This window comes from Notolepis coatsorum (assembly GCF_963971535.1).
Source record: "Notolepis coatsorum genome assembly, chromosome: 18".
Classification (NCBI taxonomy): domain Eukaryota; kingdom Metazoa; phylum Chordata; class Actinopteri; order Aulopiformes; family Paralepididae; genus Notolepis; species Notolepis coatsorum.
The window spans coordinates 11,280,309-11,300,308 of NC_140182.1; the positions used below are offsets into that span (position 1 = coordinate 11,280,309).

The following is a 20,000-nucleotide window of genomic DNA, read 5'->3' on the forward strand; positions in this document are numbered from 1 at the left end:
TGATGAACAATCTTACTGACCCTTAATTTAGGGTTAGAGTTTACAGTCTCTGTTTGATGAACATTGTTAACTGAAAGAGTTAATAATAATAATAATAATAATAATAATAATAATAATAATATAATAATAATAATAATAATAATAATAATAATAATAATAATAATAATAATAATAATAATAATAATAATAATAATAATAATAATAATAATATAATAATAATAATATAATAATAATAATAATAAATCAAATTCAATAGCGCCTTTCAGGAAACCCAAGGTCGCTTCACAATTAAGAGGGCTAGGGAAAGGGGGCAATATGAAACCTAATCTAATCTAAACTAACTAATGGGGGAAAGCCTTGGTGAAAAGGTTGGTTTTGAGAGTTTTGAAGGTGTCCAGGGTTGGGGGCGTTGCGGATTTCAGTTAACACAACGTGAGGCTCTGCGTCTCTCCGCCTAATATACCTACTCGTTGCTGTTGCACTTTACTGTTGTTACATTTGCACTCTGGTTGGATGTCAAACTTATTTTCGTTGTACTGTACTTGTGCTGTATGATGGCATGTATGATCTAAGCCAGGGGTGCCAACCTTTTTTGAACCAAGATCAACTTTTTTATTTACCACCTAGCCCGAGAGCTACCAGCCAAAATTGTATATTGTAAGCCGTCATTTGAGGCTTTATAAAAGCAGCATAATGACACAAATCTGTCAGTGCAGAGTCCGACCTCATCTTAAATAACAAACAGCATTGCTTGTTGTAGTTAAAAAGGAGAGGAAGAGTTGATTTAGCAAATTTTTTTTAATTTTTTTTTTTATCGAATTTTATTAATCAAGATCTACTTGAAATCAGCCCGTGATCTACCTGTCGATCGCGATCGACTGGTTGGGCACCACTGATCTAAGCTATTCTAACTTTGACATTGTGAAAATGTATTTGTAAAAAAAATTATTAAAAAAAAAGTAGTAGGAATTGCCATTAATAAACAGTATAATGTATACCCAATACTTGTCTTTTAGTTTTTGTAAACTGTAAATGAACATGGCGTTACGTAATATAATAAAAAAAAACATCCATTCTCTCACTTGAGTCATTTGAATACAGAGACTATGAGGTCAGGCATGGCAGTGATCTAGGAAGCTGAGCTCATCGCTGACCGGACGCACTCTCTGCTCTTTGACCCCCGGGGTGGCTGGAGACGAGACCACGGCGGACGTTCCTCGTGAAAATGACTGGCCGGGACCCCGCTGCCTTCCTCTGTGATAAGACGTGGATAAGACATGTGTGCATGATGACGAGGCTGGGAAAGAAGACGGACGACGGGAGTGGAATGAATAAAGGCCCGGCTGCTGCAGCCTGACAATAGACAGAACCGCGGCTGAGCGAGAGAGAGAGAGAGGCTGACAAGAGGCCAAGTCTCCTCTCGACCCTGGCTGGCTGAGCGACTGGGGAGAACAATACAAGGCCTCCATGTGGTTCATGTCGACTGATACAGCTACAGGACAAGATGCAGACGGATGATGAATGCAGGGAGACGATTGAAAACGACAGACGACTAGAGTAGGATGTAAATATAGTTGTAAGAAGACGTTTGAAAACAGCAGCAGTTAAGGCATTCTGGAAAGATGTGACCCAACAAATATCAAAACTCGTATCTTGGAATATACCTGTACACCCCTCGGTATTGCTGTTGAATGATGTTTTTGAGTTTGCAGTGAATCCACAGCTAATGAGATTGGTTTTATCGGGTATCACAGTAGCCAAAAAGCTGATCGCATCACGCTGGTTTCAACCGGAAAAAATTTGCCGTAAAGTTTGGTTTCTTACATATCTCGATGTAATTTACCATGAAATATCTACAGCAAGAATTCTGGGTCTCAATGAATCCAAAATGTGAATGTGGTTAGAAGTGGTGGAGAGAATAAAAGCTAGCTTATAATGGTAGTGTCCTGGTTAGGTGCGAGGGATAGTGGAGGTATTCTCAAGGTGGGGTCCGGGAGGGGGGGGTTCGAGCTGAGCATATGTGTGTAGTTTTTTTTTTTAGATAACAGGTATTATGGGTATATCTTATATAGACAACTAACTAAAAGGTGATCTCATTGGATGTGCCCTGACAATTAATGCTTGTATATCTTATCGTGTGTTGTCATGTTTGTTTATATGTTTGTTTAAAAAATAATAAAAAAATAAAATACAAAAAAAGAAAACAGCAGTAATTAGGGAGTAATGGATTACTCGCCGTTTCAACTGAACTTGAGTGTTTTTTATATTTTTCTTTCTTTCTTTTCTTTTAATTATGTTTTGGTAGATTTTCATTGTTACTACCGGACAGTCCGGTAGAGAGAGAGAGAGGAAGAACGTGAGATAGACGGGGGGAAGACATTCGCAAAGGTCGCCGGGTCCGGGAGTCGAACCCGGGACGGCCGTGTTGTGACGCAGCGCAGTACGTGGTGTGCTACTTGAGCGCCCCTATATTTTTATTTCTACCAAAATGCTTGTTTGTGTCATTGAAACTGAAATTTGCTCTGAAATCCCGCAAGGCGTGAGTTGTTGCAGAAGCTGGTATCAGTATTCTATGATAATCCACAGTCAAACTAGCGTTAGCTAACTAGCCGCAGCCTGACCAGCTGTAACGTTAACGTGTTAAACTAGCGTTAGCTAACTAGTGCCGCCTGCCCAGCTGTAACGTAAAGTTTAAACTAGCGTTAGCTAACTAGTGCCGCCTGCCCAGCTGTAACGTTAAGTTTAAACTAGCGTTAGCTAACTAGTGCCGCCTGCCCAGCTGTAAAGTTAAAGTTTAAACTAGCGTTAGCTAACTAGTGCCGCCTGCGCAGCTGTAACGTTAAAGTTTAAACTAGCGTTAGCTAACTAGTGCCGCCTGCCCAGCTGCAACGTTAAAGTTTAAACTAGCGTTAGCTAACTTAGTGCCGCCTGCCCAGCTGTAAAGTTAAAGTTTAAACTGGCGTTAGCTAACTAGTGCCGCCTGCACAGCTGTAACGTTAAAGTTTAAACTAGCGTTAGCTAACTAGTGCCGCCTGCGCAGCTGTAACGTTAGAGTTTAACGAGTTGGGATGATCTGCAGCTGAGAGCTACGCATGTTGGAATGAAGATACTACTGAAGGGAAGCCAAGTATCTTCGATGATACGTCTGTGTACTGTGAGTTTGTTGAATTGGTTCGGTGGCAGCAGCTCTGTTGTACCTCTGCCATTTAGCATAATGTAAAATGTCCCTCATGGTCATTAGGTATAATGTTACTAATGTCACTGGTTCTCACTGCAAAAGATTACTTTCGCTAAGCATGTTAAGCCCGACATCTTTTTTTAACACTTAAACGGTTATTTTTTTCATCTCTTCATGAGTTTATTACTGGTGGGAATGTTTCCTCGCCATGACATCTCAAGTAATACCTTGGCTGGGGAAGAGTTATACAAGATCCCTGAAAGCTGTGTTATTGCGTTCTTCCTCCTCCGAGGACCACAGCAGAGTGTTTACATAAGCTATTCTACAGAGAGAGAGAGAGAGAGAGAGAGAGAGAGAGAGAGAAGAAAAACCTCCAGCACACATATGACTTCTTTCACAACGGGAGACGAGACAGGGTTCCTCATCGCGAAACAGAAAGTCGTATAACGTCAGTCTAGTATCCCTGTTTACCGCTTCCCACACACTGGCTGTCTGCAGTAACAGTCCTTTTGGCAGAAGACCGATCGAATCCGCTCGTCTCTCTCTCCACGTCAGCGAACAGGGCGGGAAAAGACGAGGGTTCCGCAAAATGTGAGGAATGTACACACGGGGCGCCAAGGTGAACACAGGGCCGTCTGTCTGTTTACGTCAAGCTCCTTCACCTTCAGCGGGAGTCGGATGGAGAAAGTGTGAAGGGCTTCGTTCAAAAATGATGTGTTAAGAGACGCTAGCCCACACAGGTAGCCAGTAGGGATGCACCCAGACCGATACTGGTATCAGATATTTTAGGTCCCATACCAGGCTAAATTAAAATAGATCGAGAATCTCTGCGATACTAAATCCGATACCGGGAAACACATCTAACATGTCGGAAATCAAAGCAAAGTGACTTCATCTGCTGCATTTCTGACACGTTAACTCTCTCTAATGGAGAACAAGTATTATCTCAATCGTGGGGGGGGGGGGGGGGGGGGGGGGTTGGTGAGGGTAGACAGAACTTGAGTGTTGGAGGACAATAGGCTATATGAATTGAAAATGGGGGACCCTGATGGAAACAAGACAAACGTCTTTCTCTGGTCTGCATCCCCTTAACAATTGTATGTATTGAGCCGTACTGTATTGTACCCATTCTGCAATCTGTTAAATAAAGTTTTCATTCATTCATTCATTCTGTCTACAGAAGTCTAACTGGGCCTTTTGACAAGTAGGGTATATCTGCAGTGCCGCAACCCCCGGCTTGTACTGTGTGTGACTGTGCGTCGGGGCTTGTACTGTGTGTTGTTGGGCGGGCTTCCCGTAAAACCCGGAAAGTAGTCCGTTTGTGCTGTTTATTTTTAACCCTAACCCGCAACACGGAACACAGAAATGCAAATGCTGTCGAGTCCTCACTGCTTGTAAAAAATAAACAGCACAAATGGACTACTTCCGGGTTTTATGGGACGCACAGGTCACACACAGTACAAGCCCTCACGCACAGTACAAGCCGGGGTTGCGGCACTGCAGATATATGCTATTGCTCTTGCCACTCACTGAGTTCCGAGATGCTGCCCACACAGGTGCCAGCAGGGACTGTTCCAGGGTCCGCAGCTCCAGCTGAGCGTAGGCGTCCTCCCTGCTCTCCACACCCGTCTGCTGGCCCTCCGTGTAGGGACTGAATGGGCTGGGAGAGACAGAACACCTGGAGGGGGAGGGGGAGAGAGAGAGAGAGAGAGGGGGAGAGAGAGAGAGAGAGAGAGAGAGAGAGAGAGAGAGAGAGAGAGAGAGAAGAGAGGGGAGAGAGAGAGAGAGAGAGAGAGAGAGAGAGAGAGAGGGGGAGAGAGAGAGAGAGAGAGAGAGAGAGAGAGAGAGAGAGAGAGAGAGAGAGAAGATATGATTAATATCAATTCACAAGTTAAAAAGGAAAACCTATAGAAGGGAGAACCCCCCTTGAACGGCCCTTCTAAGGTTTCTCTCCTCCACATTGCCTGTGGTGCATTTTCTTTCCTATTGCTAGGTTTGTCTGGGAGTTTTGCATTTATTTAAAAAAAATTTGACTTTATGGTGTTTTTGTTTTGTTCTTGATTTATTGTGATGTTTCTTCTTGACTTGTTTAAAGAAGACATGTCCGGCCCATGGGGACATTAACGTGTGTTGTCGGGCCTTACAAATTATATTTGATTTGATTTGTTTGGTTTATAAGCAGTCATTTAGCCAAATCAGCATGGCTGTGAGTGTGAGTCTTTCACCGTTTACATAGCTATAGCTTTGGCATGGATTGATTGTTTAGGTAGCTAGCATGGCTAACAAATGCTAATATATTGTAGTCGGCCCCGCTGTTCTGACCAGGATTACGTTCCTTTATATGCCTTCTTGAAGCACGTCGTGCACACAGAGTCTGACACGGATGACGAGATACCCGTCTATATTGGGGCAGAAAGCTGTCAGAGTAACAGCTGTTCTTTAGTTTGTTCGGTCGTCTCTGTTGACCGACTGTAAAAGAAGAAACACTCCGACGTGATGCTGAGAGACTGACGCCTAGCGAAAGCGTTCTGTTCGTCAGAAAACATAAACATCGGACACAGGAGTTGGACACTTCATCAGTCCTCGCCCATAAACAGACTCTCCTCATTGACGAAATGAAAATAGACGCAACCGGCGATGACCCTGGCCGGTCACTTCCTCCTCATCCCGTGTTCCAAGAAGTACTGACGACGTCACCACGTCTGTTGCCGTTGTCTGACCCCCCGCTGGAGGCCAGCGGTGCCGCGTGCAGCCCGCTCCACCAAGGTAAATAAACACACGCAAACAGAAACACGAGTCCTCCTTCCCTCAACCAGGAAAATAAACTGATCACGCTGGACACAAATAACACCCCTCCCTCCCCCACCAGAGAATAAACATAGCTTCATAAGCTCACAGGAGTTTGATACGATAAATCAGCATGAGGAGTATTAGGTATAGGACTGCATGCTAAACGTTTTAATATTAAACAATTACAATTCTAGGCTATTGTTGGAATCCTAAAAGAAGGTGAAAGTTATTCTTTGTTTTATTTTAATTTTAAACTTTTGACCAACTAAAATGTTCATTGTGAGCGATCTGTGGTGCTGAATTTCCCTCTGGATTAATAAAGTACTTCTAATCTATTATATGCTATGTAAGAGGATATGACTCCAGGCTGGTGTGTGTGTAGCAGGTGTAGCACTTGGTAAGGTCTGGTTTTAGCACAGAGATCATAAATAATGACCAGTGGTGTGTAGAGAGGTCAGAGACCCGCCAACTGGTCCAAACTGGGTTACTGCTGATGGCAGAGGGGGCATCTATGTGTGTGTGCACGTATATATATATATATTGCTATAGCTGTACCCTTCTACATGTGTATGTACTCTACCACTATGTGAGTACTGCCCTACAAAAGGCAAACAGCAGTAACACTGAACTCTCCACACACAAGCACACATGAACACACACACAACACACACACTGTACACGCTCACACACTAGCAGCCACTTTAACATGAGCACACACACACACTCATGCTGCACACGCTCACACTTATGGTCACTTTACAAAAGGAAAGGTCACTTTAAGAATAGTATAGTATAACTTGAGATTGTATAGTATAGCATTGTATAGCAGTGTACATAAAGACCCAGTGCCTCATCCGTAGCTAACAGTGTATTGCACTACCATAGGACCTAGCATGTCCTACCATGCTCTGTAAATAACAGCATGTACTCATGTACATATACCGATATGCCCTACTTTGTTTACCTGTTTTATTGCACAATGTCGTTCTATTGGATTCTTATTATATATTACTATTGTTATTACTATATTACTATTGTATTATGCACAATCGTTGCGGGCAAGACCCCCCGCATTTTATTGTATACTTGTATAAAAAATAGGGAAACAATGTCCAGGCACGCACTCCAGGTTTTTCCAAATTTATTGGCAGCCTGTACAGGCTGCCAATAAATTTGGAAAAACCTGGAGTGCGTGCCTGGACATTGTTTCCCTATTTTTTATGTATGATATCAGAGGTTACAGCACAGTGTCAAGTCTAGTGAGGTGAGCGCGTTCTACTACTTTTTTCAATTGTATACTTGTATGCCGTGACAAATAAAACTCTTGACTTGACAGTTGTAGGGCAGAAACTATGACCAAAACCCCCCTAACGTGACCATAGTTGACAAACAAAACAAATCCCATTGCATAAAAAGTGGGATTCACCACACGGTTCTGTGTATAACTTGTGGATATTCAGGCACAGAACAGTATTCTCCACAAACAAACTACCCACACATTGTGGCCATTCTAAACAGCGTTGGCCACGGTCACATCAGCAGGGCCAGTATAATGCAGGGCGTCTGGCATTTCCTCTTCAAAATGGACTCTCAAGGGAACTCCCCCTCACTCCAACCCCGAGATCTCTGACACGCTGGTAGCCTGTGCGCTACACCGGGGAGTAAGTGTCCCACTAAACTGTTTGACGTTTAAGGCTATACAGTTCCAGTTCAAATGAAATAGGAGGACTTCTAACTTTAAAAACACTAAAAAAACGCTGGTGAGAGGATATGTCAAGCGTCGGGCCCACGCAATTCTCACGAGAGAGAGGACCGCCAGGGGTATAGTACCACTTACATGTCTGCCGAATCTCTGTCCAATTAAAGTCAACGCGAGTTATAACAGCCTTATGTAACGCCACAACTCTTAAATTCCTTATTTCATTCTATGTGACAGCCAGTTGTCAAGACTAATTGTGGATGAGGGAGATAGCAACCGCCTTACGTAACCCAGAGATGACATCCGGCTCCTCTGCTGCTGCAGTGCACTGTGTTCGTGATGAATGATTCGGAGAAAGAAAGTGCTTTTACTTTCTGCCTTATAGCTATTTTCTACTGGCTGAACACTTTTGCAGATCCATTAGCTTGGGCTGTATCCAGTATCTCAACCCTTGGCTATGTTTGCTGCCAGTAATATCTGCTTATTTAGCTATAAAGCTAGCATGAGTATTTACTGCTACAATGCTGCTAGCTGGAACCGGAAACAGGGTTAGCTACCAAGCTAGCATCAGTATTACTATTTACTGCTACAATGCTGCTTGTTGGAACAGGAAACAGGGTTAGCTACCAAGCTAGCATCAGTATTTACTGCTACCATGCTGCTTGTTGGAACAGGAAACAGGGTTAGCTACCAAGCTAGCATCAGTATACTGCTACCATGCTGCTAGCTGGAACAGGAAACAGGGTTAGCTACCAAGCTAGCATCAGTATGTACTGCTACAATGCTGCTTATTAGAACAGGAAACGGGGTTCGCTACCAAGCTAGCATCAGTATTTACTGCTACCATGCTGCTTGTTGGAACAGGAAACAGGGTTAGCTACCAAGCTAGCATCAGTATTTACTGCTACCATGCTGCTAGCTGGAACAGGAAACAGGGATAGCTTCCAAGTTAGCATCAGTATTTACTGCTACCATGCTGCTAGCTGGAACAGGAAACAGGGTTAGGTACCAAGCTAGCATCAGCATTCTGCTACCATGCTGCTAACTGGAACAGGAAACCAAGCTAGCATCAGCATACTGCTACCATGCTGCTAGCTGAACAGGTAAACAAAATTAGCTGACTGAAGGCTAACCTTTACTTTGGCACCTGAACCAGAGATGCGTTTTCTGCCAAGCTGGAGGAAACGAGTGGAAGAGGGGCCAAAGATGGAGAAGAGAAAAGCTAACGGAAAGATGATCAGTGCAGGTTTGTGATTTATGAACCGAGCCCAGAGGAGAAGAAAATAGCCTCTCGCTCTTTCCCTCCTATCCTCTCACTCCTCTTGCTCCTCTCGTCTTGCTCCTCTCGCTCCTCTCCCTTCCTCCTGGTCGAGTGGGAGAACATTGGGCTGCCCGGCTTCCCATCCGCAGAGTGACATTCCCATGCTTCCCAGATGTTGGGAGCTATAGCAGAGCAAACACACAAGCTTCCAATAATGGTGACTTTACTGTTCCCATGTGCAAGGGTTCGTTTGGACAGTCTGCCTTCTCTGTTAACGGGGCAAACTTATGTTTCCCCTAGGATTTATTTCAGGGGGGGTGGCAGGCCCCCCAAAACTACTAGTGTTGTCGCGGGACGCGTGTGTCACAGATATGTGGTGTCAATAGTGTCGTCATAGACGCGCGCAGTAAGGTGGTTGTCAGTATCGGTGCATTTCTCTACACTGAGCTGAAATGAAACGATTGCACATAAATTAGGTAAATAAATATTAACACATAAATTAACTTATTTACAATTTTACATACAGTAGTGACAACACACATATGAACTATTTACACTACAGGGACAGTGTTTCCCACAGGATTTTCTCGGAGTGGATTTGGTAGGTTTTTTCTGCGTCTCCGTAGACTGTGCCGCACCACCGTTTTAAAGTCTTAGTGAATTGATTGATTTATATGAAAACCAATGTATGTATAATTTAGCTAGCTTGACAACGTTACTGTCATTAAAGCAAACTTTAATAAAAAAATAATAATAATAATAAAAAATAAAAAAGATTATGATTTTTTTTTTTATTATGATTTTTTCAGGGGGGGCGGGGGGTCCCGTTAGCGGGGCGGGCCGCTCCGCCAAGGCAATGGTAGGGGAAACACTCTCTGCCTACTTGCTTAAAATTGGAGTCCAATGCCAACGTCTTCAGCAGAGGACTCAAGGTGTGGCTGAAATCAACGCAGCAGTGCTCACATATGTACACGCGGACTGGTTTTGTTATTTTGATCATGGACTCTTGTTCTGGTAACTATTTGTTCTGATTTATGTATTATACCGTTAATTTTATTCCATCTTTTTATAAAAGCCTCAATGGACTAGTGTTGAAAACTAGCTATAAACACGCAAAACAACACATCTGGTCTCTGTCCACTGTGAGTGACTGGTCCAATGTAGCTGTGGTGTCCATTTTAAATAAAAGTTTTCATTCATTCATTTACATTTACATTTACATTTAGTCATTTAGCTGACGCTTTTATCCAAAGCGACTTACAAGTTCTGTACGACAAGTCATCAGGAAGGGCACAACTCTATCAGCTGAGTAACAATGTTCATCAAAGTGTTGAGTGCTACGGTGTAGGTTAGTTTATTAGGACAAGTGCATGACAGTACGGTTAGTTAGGGTTAGATTATTATTTTTTTATTTATTTTTTTATTCATATAATGGTTGAAGAAGTGCGTCTTTAGTCGACAGGCGAAAGATTGGACGTGTTTCGGCTGTCCTAACTGGGGTGGGTAGTTCATTCCACCATTGTGGGGCAAGGACTGAGAATAGGCGACTTCTCTTTGATGACCCTCCCAGAGCATTCATTCATCCGCAGAGTGACATTCCCAGGCTTCCGGCAGACGGGATGTCTGCAGACGTCTTGGGATGTTTTCCGAGGACTCGTCTGTAAGCGGATGTTTTTAAAAGAGAAACTGCTGATGGGTATAAATAAAAAATCATCTCCATAATAATCCGACTAGAGGTCCTCCTCCTCCTCTCTGCAGCCGCCACCGACAGCCAGAAAGCAGCCTCGGCCGGGACGCGGTCATGGAGGAGAGGAACGGAATATTAAAAGAACACAACTAAACTGATATACAGGGAGCCATTGAGGAGAAATCCTGCCGTGTGCGCAAACACATTCCTGCTTCGTAAATATCCCGGGGGACGGGCCAGGCGTTGACAGTACAGTAAACAAGCTTCTTTTGCGGTTTTCCAAAAGTCAACGTGATTTAAATCCATAATGCCAGTTTATGACCCAGACTCAGAGTAATGTCTCTATCCGATGCTGCAAACCACCACCAACAACCAGCCTTTGTCACCTGGCGGCGGCCGCTGCGGTATAATTCGCTACCTAATGGGCATTTAATGGGCACACACACACATATACATATACACACACACACATATACACACACATATACACACACACACACATATACATATACACACACACACACACACACACATATACATATACACACACACACATATACACACACATATACACACACATACATATACGTCACACACACACACACACACACACACACACACACACACACACACACACACACACACACACACACACATATACATATACACACACACATACACACACACACACACACACACACACACACACACACACGCACACACACACACACACACACACATGTCGCACACACACACGCACACACACACACACACACACACACACACACATGCACACACACACACGCACACACACAGTTATCTTTTCCCAGCGACAGCAATACTTCATGACAAAGGCAGGGGACTGTCAGGCAGATACTGTACAATGCTGGATAGTGTCCATATGGTCACAGTTATGTGACAGGTTAAATTTCCTGCTCTATAAAGACAGCGATAAAGGCAGGAATATCAATGCTGAGTGGAATGTTTAACTCAGGGTCGTAGTGTATGGCATGCGCTGAGTGTGCTCTCATCCTTAAACATGCTGTGGTATTTTTTTGTTTGTTAAAACAATAGCTCTACACTCTGACAGACATCACTGATATAGAGTGTCTGGTCAGTAACATGGGTCTCCCAGTCCCTCCGCTCTGCAGTAAACAGTCATCACTGATACAGAGTGTCTGGTCAGTAACATGGGTCTCCCAGTCCCTCCTGCTCTGCAGTAAACAGCCATCACTGATATAGAGTGTCTGGTCAGTAACATGGGTCTCCCAGTCCCTCCGCTCTGCAGTAAACAGCCATCACTGATACAGCGTGTCTGGTCAGTAACATGGGTCTCCCAGTCCCTCCCCTCTGCAGTAAACAGCCATCACTGATACAGAGTGTCTGGTCAGTAACATGGGTCTCTCAGTCCCTCCACTCTGCAGTAAACAGCCATCACTGATATATAGTGTCTGGTCAGTAACATGGGTCTCCCAGTCCCTCCGCTCTGCAGTAAACAGCCATCACTGATACAGAGTGTCTGGTCAGTAACATGGGTCTCCCAGTCCCTCCACTCTGCAGTAAACAGTCATCACTGATATAGAGTGTCTGGTCAGTAACATGGGTCTCCCAGTCCCTCCACTCTGCAGTAAACAGTCATCACTGATACAGAGTGTCTGGTCAGTAACATGGGTCTCCCAGTCCCTCCTGCTCTGCAGTAAACAGCCATCACTGATATAGAGTGTCTGGTCAGTAACATGGGTCTCCCAGTCCCTCCGCTCTGCAGTAAACAGCCATCAGTGATACAGAGTGTCTGGTCAGTAACATGGGTCTCCCAGTCCCCTCTGCTCTGCAGTAAACAGACATCACTGATATAGAGTGTCTGGTCAGTAACATGGGTCTCCCAGTCCCCTCTGCTCTGCAGTAAACAGACATCACTGATATAGAGTGTCTGGTCAGTAACATGGGTCTCCCAGTCCCTCCGCTCTGCAGTAAACAGCCATCACTGATATAGAGTGTCTGGTCAGTAACATGGGTCTCCCAGTCCCTCCGCTCTGCAGTAAACAGCCATCACTGATATAGAGTGTCTGGTCAGTAACATGGGTCTCCCAGTCCCTCCGCTCTGCAGTAAACAGCCATCACTGATACAGCGTGTCTGGTCAGTAACATGGGTCTCTCAGTCCCTCCACTCTGTAGTAAACAGCCATCACTGATATAGAGTGTCTGGTCAGTAACATGGGTCTCCCAGTCCCTCCACTCTGCAGTAAACAGCCATCACTGATATAGAGTGTCTGGTCAGTAACATGGGTCTCCCAGTTCCTCCACTCTGCAGTAAACAGCCATCACTGATACAGAGTGTCTGGTCAGTAACATGGGTCTCCCAGTCCCTCCGCTCTGCAGTAAACAGCCATCACTGATACAGAGTGTCTGGTCAGTAACATGGGTCTCCCAGTCCCTCCGCTCTGCAGTAAACAACCATCACTGATACAGGGTGTCTGGTCAGTAACATGGGTCTCCCAGTCCCTCCACTCTGCAGTAAAACACTAAATAAACGTGGCCAATATCCGATTCCGGTGTGAACTGGTCACTGCTCCTGAACTGACCCGCGTGCCCAAATGAACAATAAAGTTAAGAAAAAATCAAACGGTGACAGAACATTTACAAATGTCAATCTAGAGTTCTCGTTCTCTCTCTCTCTCTCGTTCTCTCTCTAATGTGCTGACTCTCCGTTCCGACACAATGGAAATGGCTGCCTCTAGCAGAGTGCTACATCACACAAAGACCTGCCCATCAACACCTACTGTACACACACACACACACCACACACACACAGTCACACACACACACACACACACACATGCACAAACAATGTTGAGCGGATCACTCCAGCCAGTTTAATTAGGTCCTCATCATCACGGGGACTTATCTGCTGTAACCAGTGAGTCATCCTTTAACAGGAGGACGAGGACGACCGGCTCAAAGCCCCAGAGCCGTAATTCCTCCGATAGATCTGTTTTTATTCTATTCATCTCTATAAGCCAATTATTTCCTCTCACAGAGAGATACACGACATGGCCGTTTATAATGATATGTTCTCTTAGAGAGCACCGATAGCACTTTTAGAGTCATATCTTTCCATTGATCTCTTTATTACACTTTATTGCTTTGTGTGTCCAGGAGGTGAGATGCTGGCCTCAGTAACTGTAATAGATGCTGGCCTCAGTAACTGTAATATATACTGGCCTCAGTAACTGTAATAGATGCTGGCCTCAGTAACTGTAATAGATGCTGGCCTCAGTAACTGTAATAGATGCTGGCCTCAGTAACTGTAATAGATGCTGGCCTCAGTAACTGTAATAGATGCTGGCCTCAGTAACTGTAATAGATGCTGGCCTCAGTAACTGTAATAGATGCTGGCCTCAGTAACTGTAATAGATGCTGGCCTCAGTAACTGTAATAGATGCTGGCCTCAGTAACTGTAATAGATGCTGGCCTCAGTAACTGTAATAGATGCTGGCCTCAGTAACTGTAATAGATGCTGGCCTCAGTAACTGTAATATATACTGGCCTCAGTAACTGTAATAGATGCTGGCCTCAGTAACTGTAATAGATGCTGGCCTCAGTAACTGTAATAGATGCTGGCCTCAGTAACTGTAATATATACTGGCCTCAGTAACTGTAATATATGCTGGCCTCAGTAACTGTAATAGATGCTGGCCTCAGTAACTGTAATATATACTGGCCTCAGTAACTGTAATATATACTGGCCTCAGTAACTGTAATAGATGCTGGCCTCAGTAACTGTAATATATACTGGCCTCAGTAACTGTAATAGATGCTGGCCTCAGTAACTGTAATAGATGCTGGCCTCAGTAACTGTAATAGATGCTGGCCTCAGTAACTGTAATAGATGCTGGCCTCAGTAACTGTAATAGATGCTGGCCTCAGTAACTGTAATAGATGCTGGCCTCAGTAACTGTAATAGATGCTGGCCTCAGTAACTGTAATAGATGCTGGCCTCAGTAACTGTAATATATACTGGCCTCAGTAACTAATATATATATATCCAGGCAGTTAACATTTTTCTCAGATTTTTATACTATGGCGCCCGAATTTCCCGCAAGGGGATCAATAAGGGAATATATTATTTTATCTTATAATGCAACTATAATACCTCTGGGTTGGGTATTGAAAAAACAATGCCTATTGTTATCACAGGGATCACCTGCGCCCATATAGATTGTAAGGCATACGAATGTTTCAAAGAGCTATGAGACATTTGGATTCATACAATGTGTTTCTTGTGAACACATGATCTGGTCTGGCTCTGTTTAGAATAACAGAGGGCACATACAAATGTTAAACCCAACATAATCTACTCTAATAATAATAATAATCTACTTTTGCATAATGAAATAGGCTTTCATTCATCAACAAGATTTATTGGAAAAAGCATAGCTTAAAAACCGGTGGTAACTGGATCAAACTGGGGGAAACAAGGTTCTCATTGAAATGATTTTTAGCCAAGTTTGAGATCTTGGAGACCCTTTATATCACCCAAACATAGAACCTGATACTAGCGGAGGAGTGATGTGGGTCTGATTTACATCTATTTTTATTTATTATTATTTTTATATTTAATTTGTTTATTTACTTGTTTATTTTCGTTTGTTTTTACTATAGTATTATTCATTCATTTGTAATTGTATTGTGCTCAATATTATTTTCTCTTCATGTTTTTGGGGTGGGTGGGAGATCTTGGGTGGGGAGTGCAGTTGAGCTGGGGGTTTATATGTTACATTTTCTATAAATGTTTTCCAAGTGTCTAAATTGACACATTTAAATAGATTTATATGTGTCGTTAGCAGTTTTCTGCTGTCATCTATGATCTAGGTCGTCCAAGTTTGCTGGCTGGCAGCTCATGGTGTCACATTGACGTCATTCGTGTCTCTGAGCGGTGACAGTTTGCATTCATTATAAATCAATCTAATTAAAATGTAAGGAATTCATTCAAACTCATATTATTGAGGCTGCAACATATTTTTTATTTTATGTATTTATTTGTATTTATTTGGAGGGGGGGGGGGGGGCTTAGGATATCCAGTATATATTTCTTCTATAGAATATAATCAAATATCCCTTCAAATTCCCATCCCTAATAATGTCTGTCCTTCCATTTTCTAGAGAACCGTTCGAGTGCAGACGGGATCTCGACAGCCACTGCACTGGGTATTAGGCTAGTGTTAGTGCAATAGCAGACCTCTAATAACCCCCCACGGAGCTAATTAAAACAGCCTAGTGAAACGGTTTAAACTGTGCCCAACACGACGGTTGCATTACGCCAGATAAACCAGTCAGCAGCTGTTTTGGAGCAAAGCCCAGGAACAACAGTAACCCCTCCTTTCCAACGACATCCTGTTCATAATTAATAATAAACGAAAACGTGTCAAACAGTGTTGAAGTCTCGTTTACTTTCGGTGTGCACTCTAACTCTAGGTGTACTCTAACTTTAGGTGTACTCTAACTCTAGGTGTACTCTAACTTTAGGTGGACTCTAACTTTAGGTGTACTCTAACTTTAGGTGTACTAACTTTAGGTGTACTCTAACTTTAGGTGTACTCTAACTTTAGGTGTACTCTAACTTTAGGTGTACTCTAACTTTCGGTGTACTCTAACTTTAGGTGTACTCTAACTTTAGGTGTACTCTAACTTTAGGTGTACTCTAACTTTAGGTGCACTCTAACTTTAGGTGTACTCTAACTTTAGGTGTACTCTAAACTTTAGGTGTACTCTAACTTTAGGTGTACTCTAACTTTAGGTGTACTCTAACTTTAGGTGTACTCTAACTTTAGGTGTACTCTAACTTTAGGCGTACTCTAACTTTAGGTGTACTCTAACTTTAGGTGTACTCTAACTTTAGGTGTACTCTAACTTTTAGGTGCACTCTAACTTTAGGTGTACTCTAACTTTAGGTGTACTCTAACTTTAGGTGTACTCTAACTTTAGGTGTACTCTGACTTTCGGTGTACTCTAACTTTAGGTGTACTCTAACTTTAGGTGTGTACTCTAATTTTAGGTGTACTCTAACTTTAGGTGTACTCTAACTTTAGGTGTACTCTAACTTTAGGTGTACTCTAACTTTAGGTGTACTCTAAACTTTAGGTGTACTCTAACTTTAGGTGTACTCTAAACTTTAGGTGTACTCTAACTTTAGGTGTACTCTAACTTTAGGTGTACTCTAAACTTTAGGTGTACTCTAACTTTAGGTGTACTCTAACTTTAGGTGCACTCTAAACTTTAGGTGTACTCTAACTTTAGGTGTACTCTAACTTTAGGTGTACTCTAACTTTAGGTGCACTCTAAACTTTAGGTGTACTCTAACTTTAGGTGTACTCTAACTTTAGGTGTACTCTAACTTTAGGTGTACTCTAACTTTAGGTGTACTCTAAACTTTAGGTGTACTCTAACTTTAGGTGTACTCTAACTTTAGGTGTGTACTCTAACTTTAGGTGTACTTTAGTCGTACTCTAACTTTAGGTGTACTCTAACTTTAGGTGTGTACTCTAACTTTAGGTGTACTTTAGGCGTACTCTAACTTTAGGTGTACTCTAACTTTAGGCATACTCTAACTTTAGGTGTACTTTAGGCGTACTCTAACTTTAGGTGTACTCTAACTTTAGGCATACTCTAACTTTAGGTGACCTCTAACTTTAGGTGTACTCTAACTTTAGGTGTACTCTAACTTTAGGTGTACTCTAACTTTAGGTGTACTCTAACTTTAGGTGCACTCTAACTTTAGGTGTACTCTAACTTTAGGTGCACTCTAACTTTAGGTGTACTCTAAACTTTAGGTGTACTCTAACTTTAGGTGTGTACTCTAACTTTAGGTGTACTTTAGGCGTACTCTAACTTTAGGTGTACTCTAACTTTAGGTGTACTCTAACTTTAGGTGTACTCTAACTTTAGGTGTACTCTAACTTTAGGTGTACTCTAACTTTCGGTGTACTCTAACTTTCGGTGTACTCTAACTTTCGGTGTACTCTAACTTTCGGTGTACTCTAACTTTAGGTGTACTTTAGGCGTACTCTAACTTTAGGTGTACTCTAACTTTAGGTGTACTCTAACTTTAGGTGTACTTTAGGCGTACTCTAACTTTCGGTGTACTCTAACTTTAGGTGTACTCTAACTTTCGGTGTACTCTAACTTTAGGTGTACTCTAACTTTAGGTGTACTCTAACTTAGGTGTACTCTAACTTTAGGTGTACTCTAACTTTAGGTGTACTCTAACTTTAGGTGTACTCTAACTTTCGGTGTACTCTAACTTTAGGTGTACTCTAACTTTAGGTGTACTCTAACTTTAGGTGTACTCTAACTTTCGGTGTACTCTAACTTTCGGTGTACTCTAACTTTCGGTGTACTCTAACTTTCGGTGTACTCTAACTTTAGGTGTACTTTAGGCGTACTCTAACTTTAGGTGTACTCTAACTTTAGGTGTACTCTAACTTTAGGTGTACTTTAGGCGTACTCTAACTTTCGGTGTACTCTAACTTTAGGTGTACTCTAACTTTCGGTGTACTCTAACTTTAGGTGTACTCTAACTTTAGGTGTACTCTAACTTAGGTGTACTCTAACTTTAGGTGTACTCTAACTTTAGGTGTACTCTAACTTTAGGTGTACTCTAACTTTCGGTGTACTCTAACTTTCGGTGTACTCTAACTTTCGGTGTACTCTAACTTTAGGTGTACTCTAACTTTAGGTGTACTCTAACTTTAGGTGTACTCTAACTTTAGGTATACTCTAACTTTCGGTGTACTCTAACTTTCGGTGTACTCTAACTTTCGGTGTACTTTAACTTTCGGTGTACTCTAACTTTCGGTGTACTCTAACTTTAGGTGTACTCTAACTTTAGGTATACTCTAACTTTAGGTGTACTTTAACTTTAGGTGTACTTTAACTTTCGGTGTACTCTAACTTTAGGTGTACTTTAGGCAGAAATATCACCAAATACAGAGTCGCAAAATAGACATGCCGCGATGAGCTTAAAAAACAGACCCTTAAGCAGAGGAGGCCGGGCGTCTCTTAATATAACGGAACGTAGGCCAAGTGCGTCCACATTTTTATAGGATTCTATCACATTTTCATAACAATAGCACCCTGCGCCGTTTTCATTGAGGTTTCTTACAAATTAACGATGCTTTATCTTGTCCTTTATATGCCGATTATCATTAGAATCTTAAATTGTACCATATGTCCCCCTTTAGACAACATATGTAATGCTACCAGCGCACTTTTGTTAAGATAATTAGTTGGCCATTCGCGGTCGCTATACCGAGGTTGCAGTAATAGTTTAACGCTGTTCAGATCACGTCGGAGAATATAGACCCATCCCAGTGACCTGCGACCTGTGCTAACGCTCTTGGGAAATGCAGTGTTGTAGTTCTCAACATTTTCAGCCTTTAATTTTAAACCAATGCTGCCATCTACTGACAACAAAAAAGTGTTGTCTAATCGTCACCTTGAGAGCTACTTCCGTATACAGCGCCGCCCCAAACCCATTCTAGAGATTCCCACTTTTTGCTGGGAGTGGGGCGTGGCCGTATTTGGTCCCAGACAATAAGAGTGGCTGCAATTGGTCACCGTGACGTTAGTCTATGTCTGAAAAGAGAAAAACCCCTCTTTCCAATTTGTTCTGTCTCCTGTCAAAGCTCCATGAAACATCCCCACACCACCACCACACTCTCAGCCGGCTCCCTGCACAGTCCCACCCCAGGGCTGGCTTTCACCGCTGAACCCCAGCCTGCGTCATCCAGGCCTGGGCCAGGGCCCGCAGCCAGCCAGGCCCCCCATCCCACACCACCACCGCTAATATCACCAGAGAGAGGAGGCCCCCCGATTCTGCAGGGATCATTTCACCCAGCTGGGCCCACGGGAGCGACCGCGGCCGGGCCAGGGGGGGGGGGAGGGGGGGTGGTGGTGGAGAGACGACGAGGGAGAAGCGGGATCGGGGGGGGGGTTTGGTGAAGCGGTGAGTCACGGAGGAGAGGGACGAGGAGAGGAGGAGGAGAGGAGAGGGGAGAGGAGAGGAGAGGGGAGAGGAGGAGAGGAGAGGAGAGGAGAGGAGAGGAGAGGAGAGGAGAGGAGAGGAGAGGAAAGGAGAGGAGAGGAGAGGAGAGGAGAGGAGAGGAGAGGAGAGGAGAGGAGAGGAGAGGAGAGAGGAGGGGAGGGGAGGAGAGGAGAGGAGGAGGAGAGGGACGGGGAGAGGAGGAGGAGAGGAACAGGGATAGAGGAGAGGAGGAGAGGAACGGGGATAGAGGAGAGGAGGAGGAGAGGAACGGGGAAAGAGGAGAGGAGGAGGAGGAGAGGAACGGGGATAGAGGAGAGGAGGAGGAGGACGAGGAGAGGGACG

At 43.4% G+C, this 20,000-nt stretch overlaps 1 protein-coding gene across 1 annotated transcript in view; it reads right to left on the reverse strand.

The window, feature by feature from the left end:
* The window catches only part of LOC311244832 (ankyrin repeat and BTB/POZ domain-containing protein 2-like), a gene marked incomplete at its 5' end in the record, with an annotated part of 53,019 nt that extends 33,517 nt beyond the window's left edge, over window positions 1–19,502 (reverse strand). Inside the window, 2 exon segments of the mRNA XM_084334515.1 lie at window positions 4,731–4,856; window positions 19,378–19,502. Of these exon segments, the coding sequence (XP_084190641.1) occupies window positions 4,731–4,856; window positions 19,378–19,502 (251 nt within the window).
* Window positions 19,503–20,000: the final 498 nt, after the last annotated feature.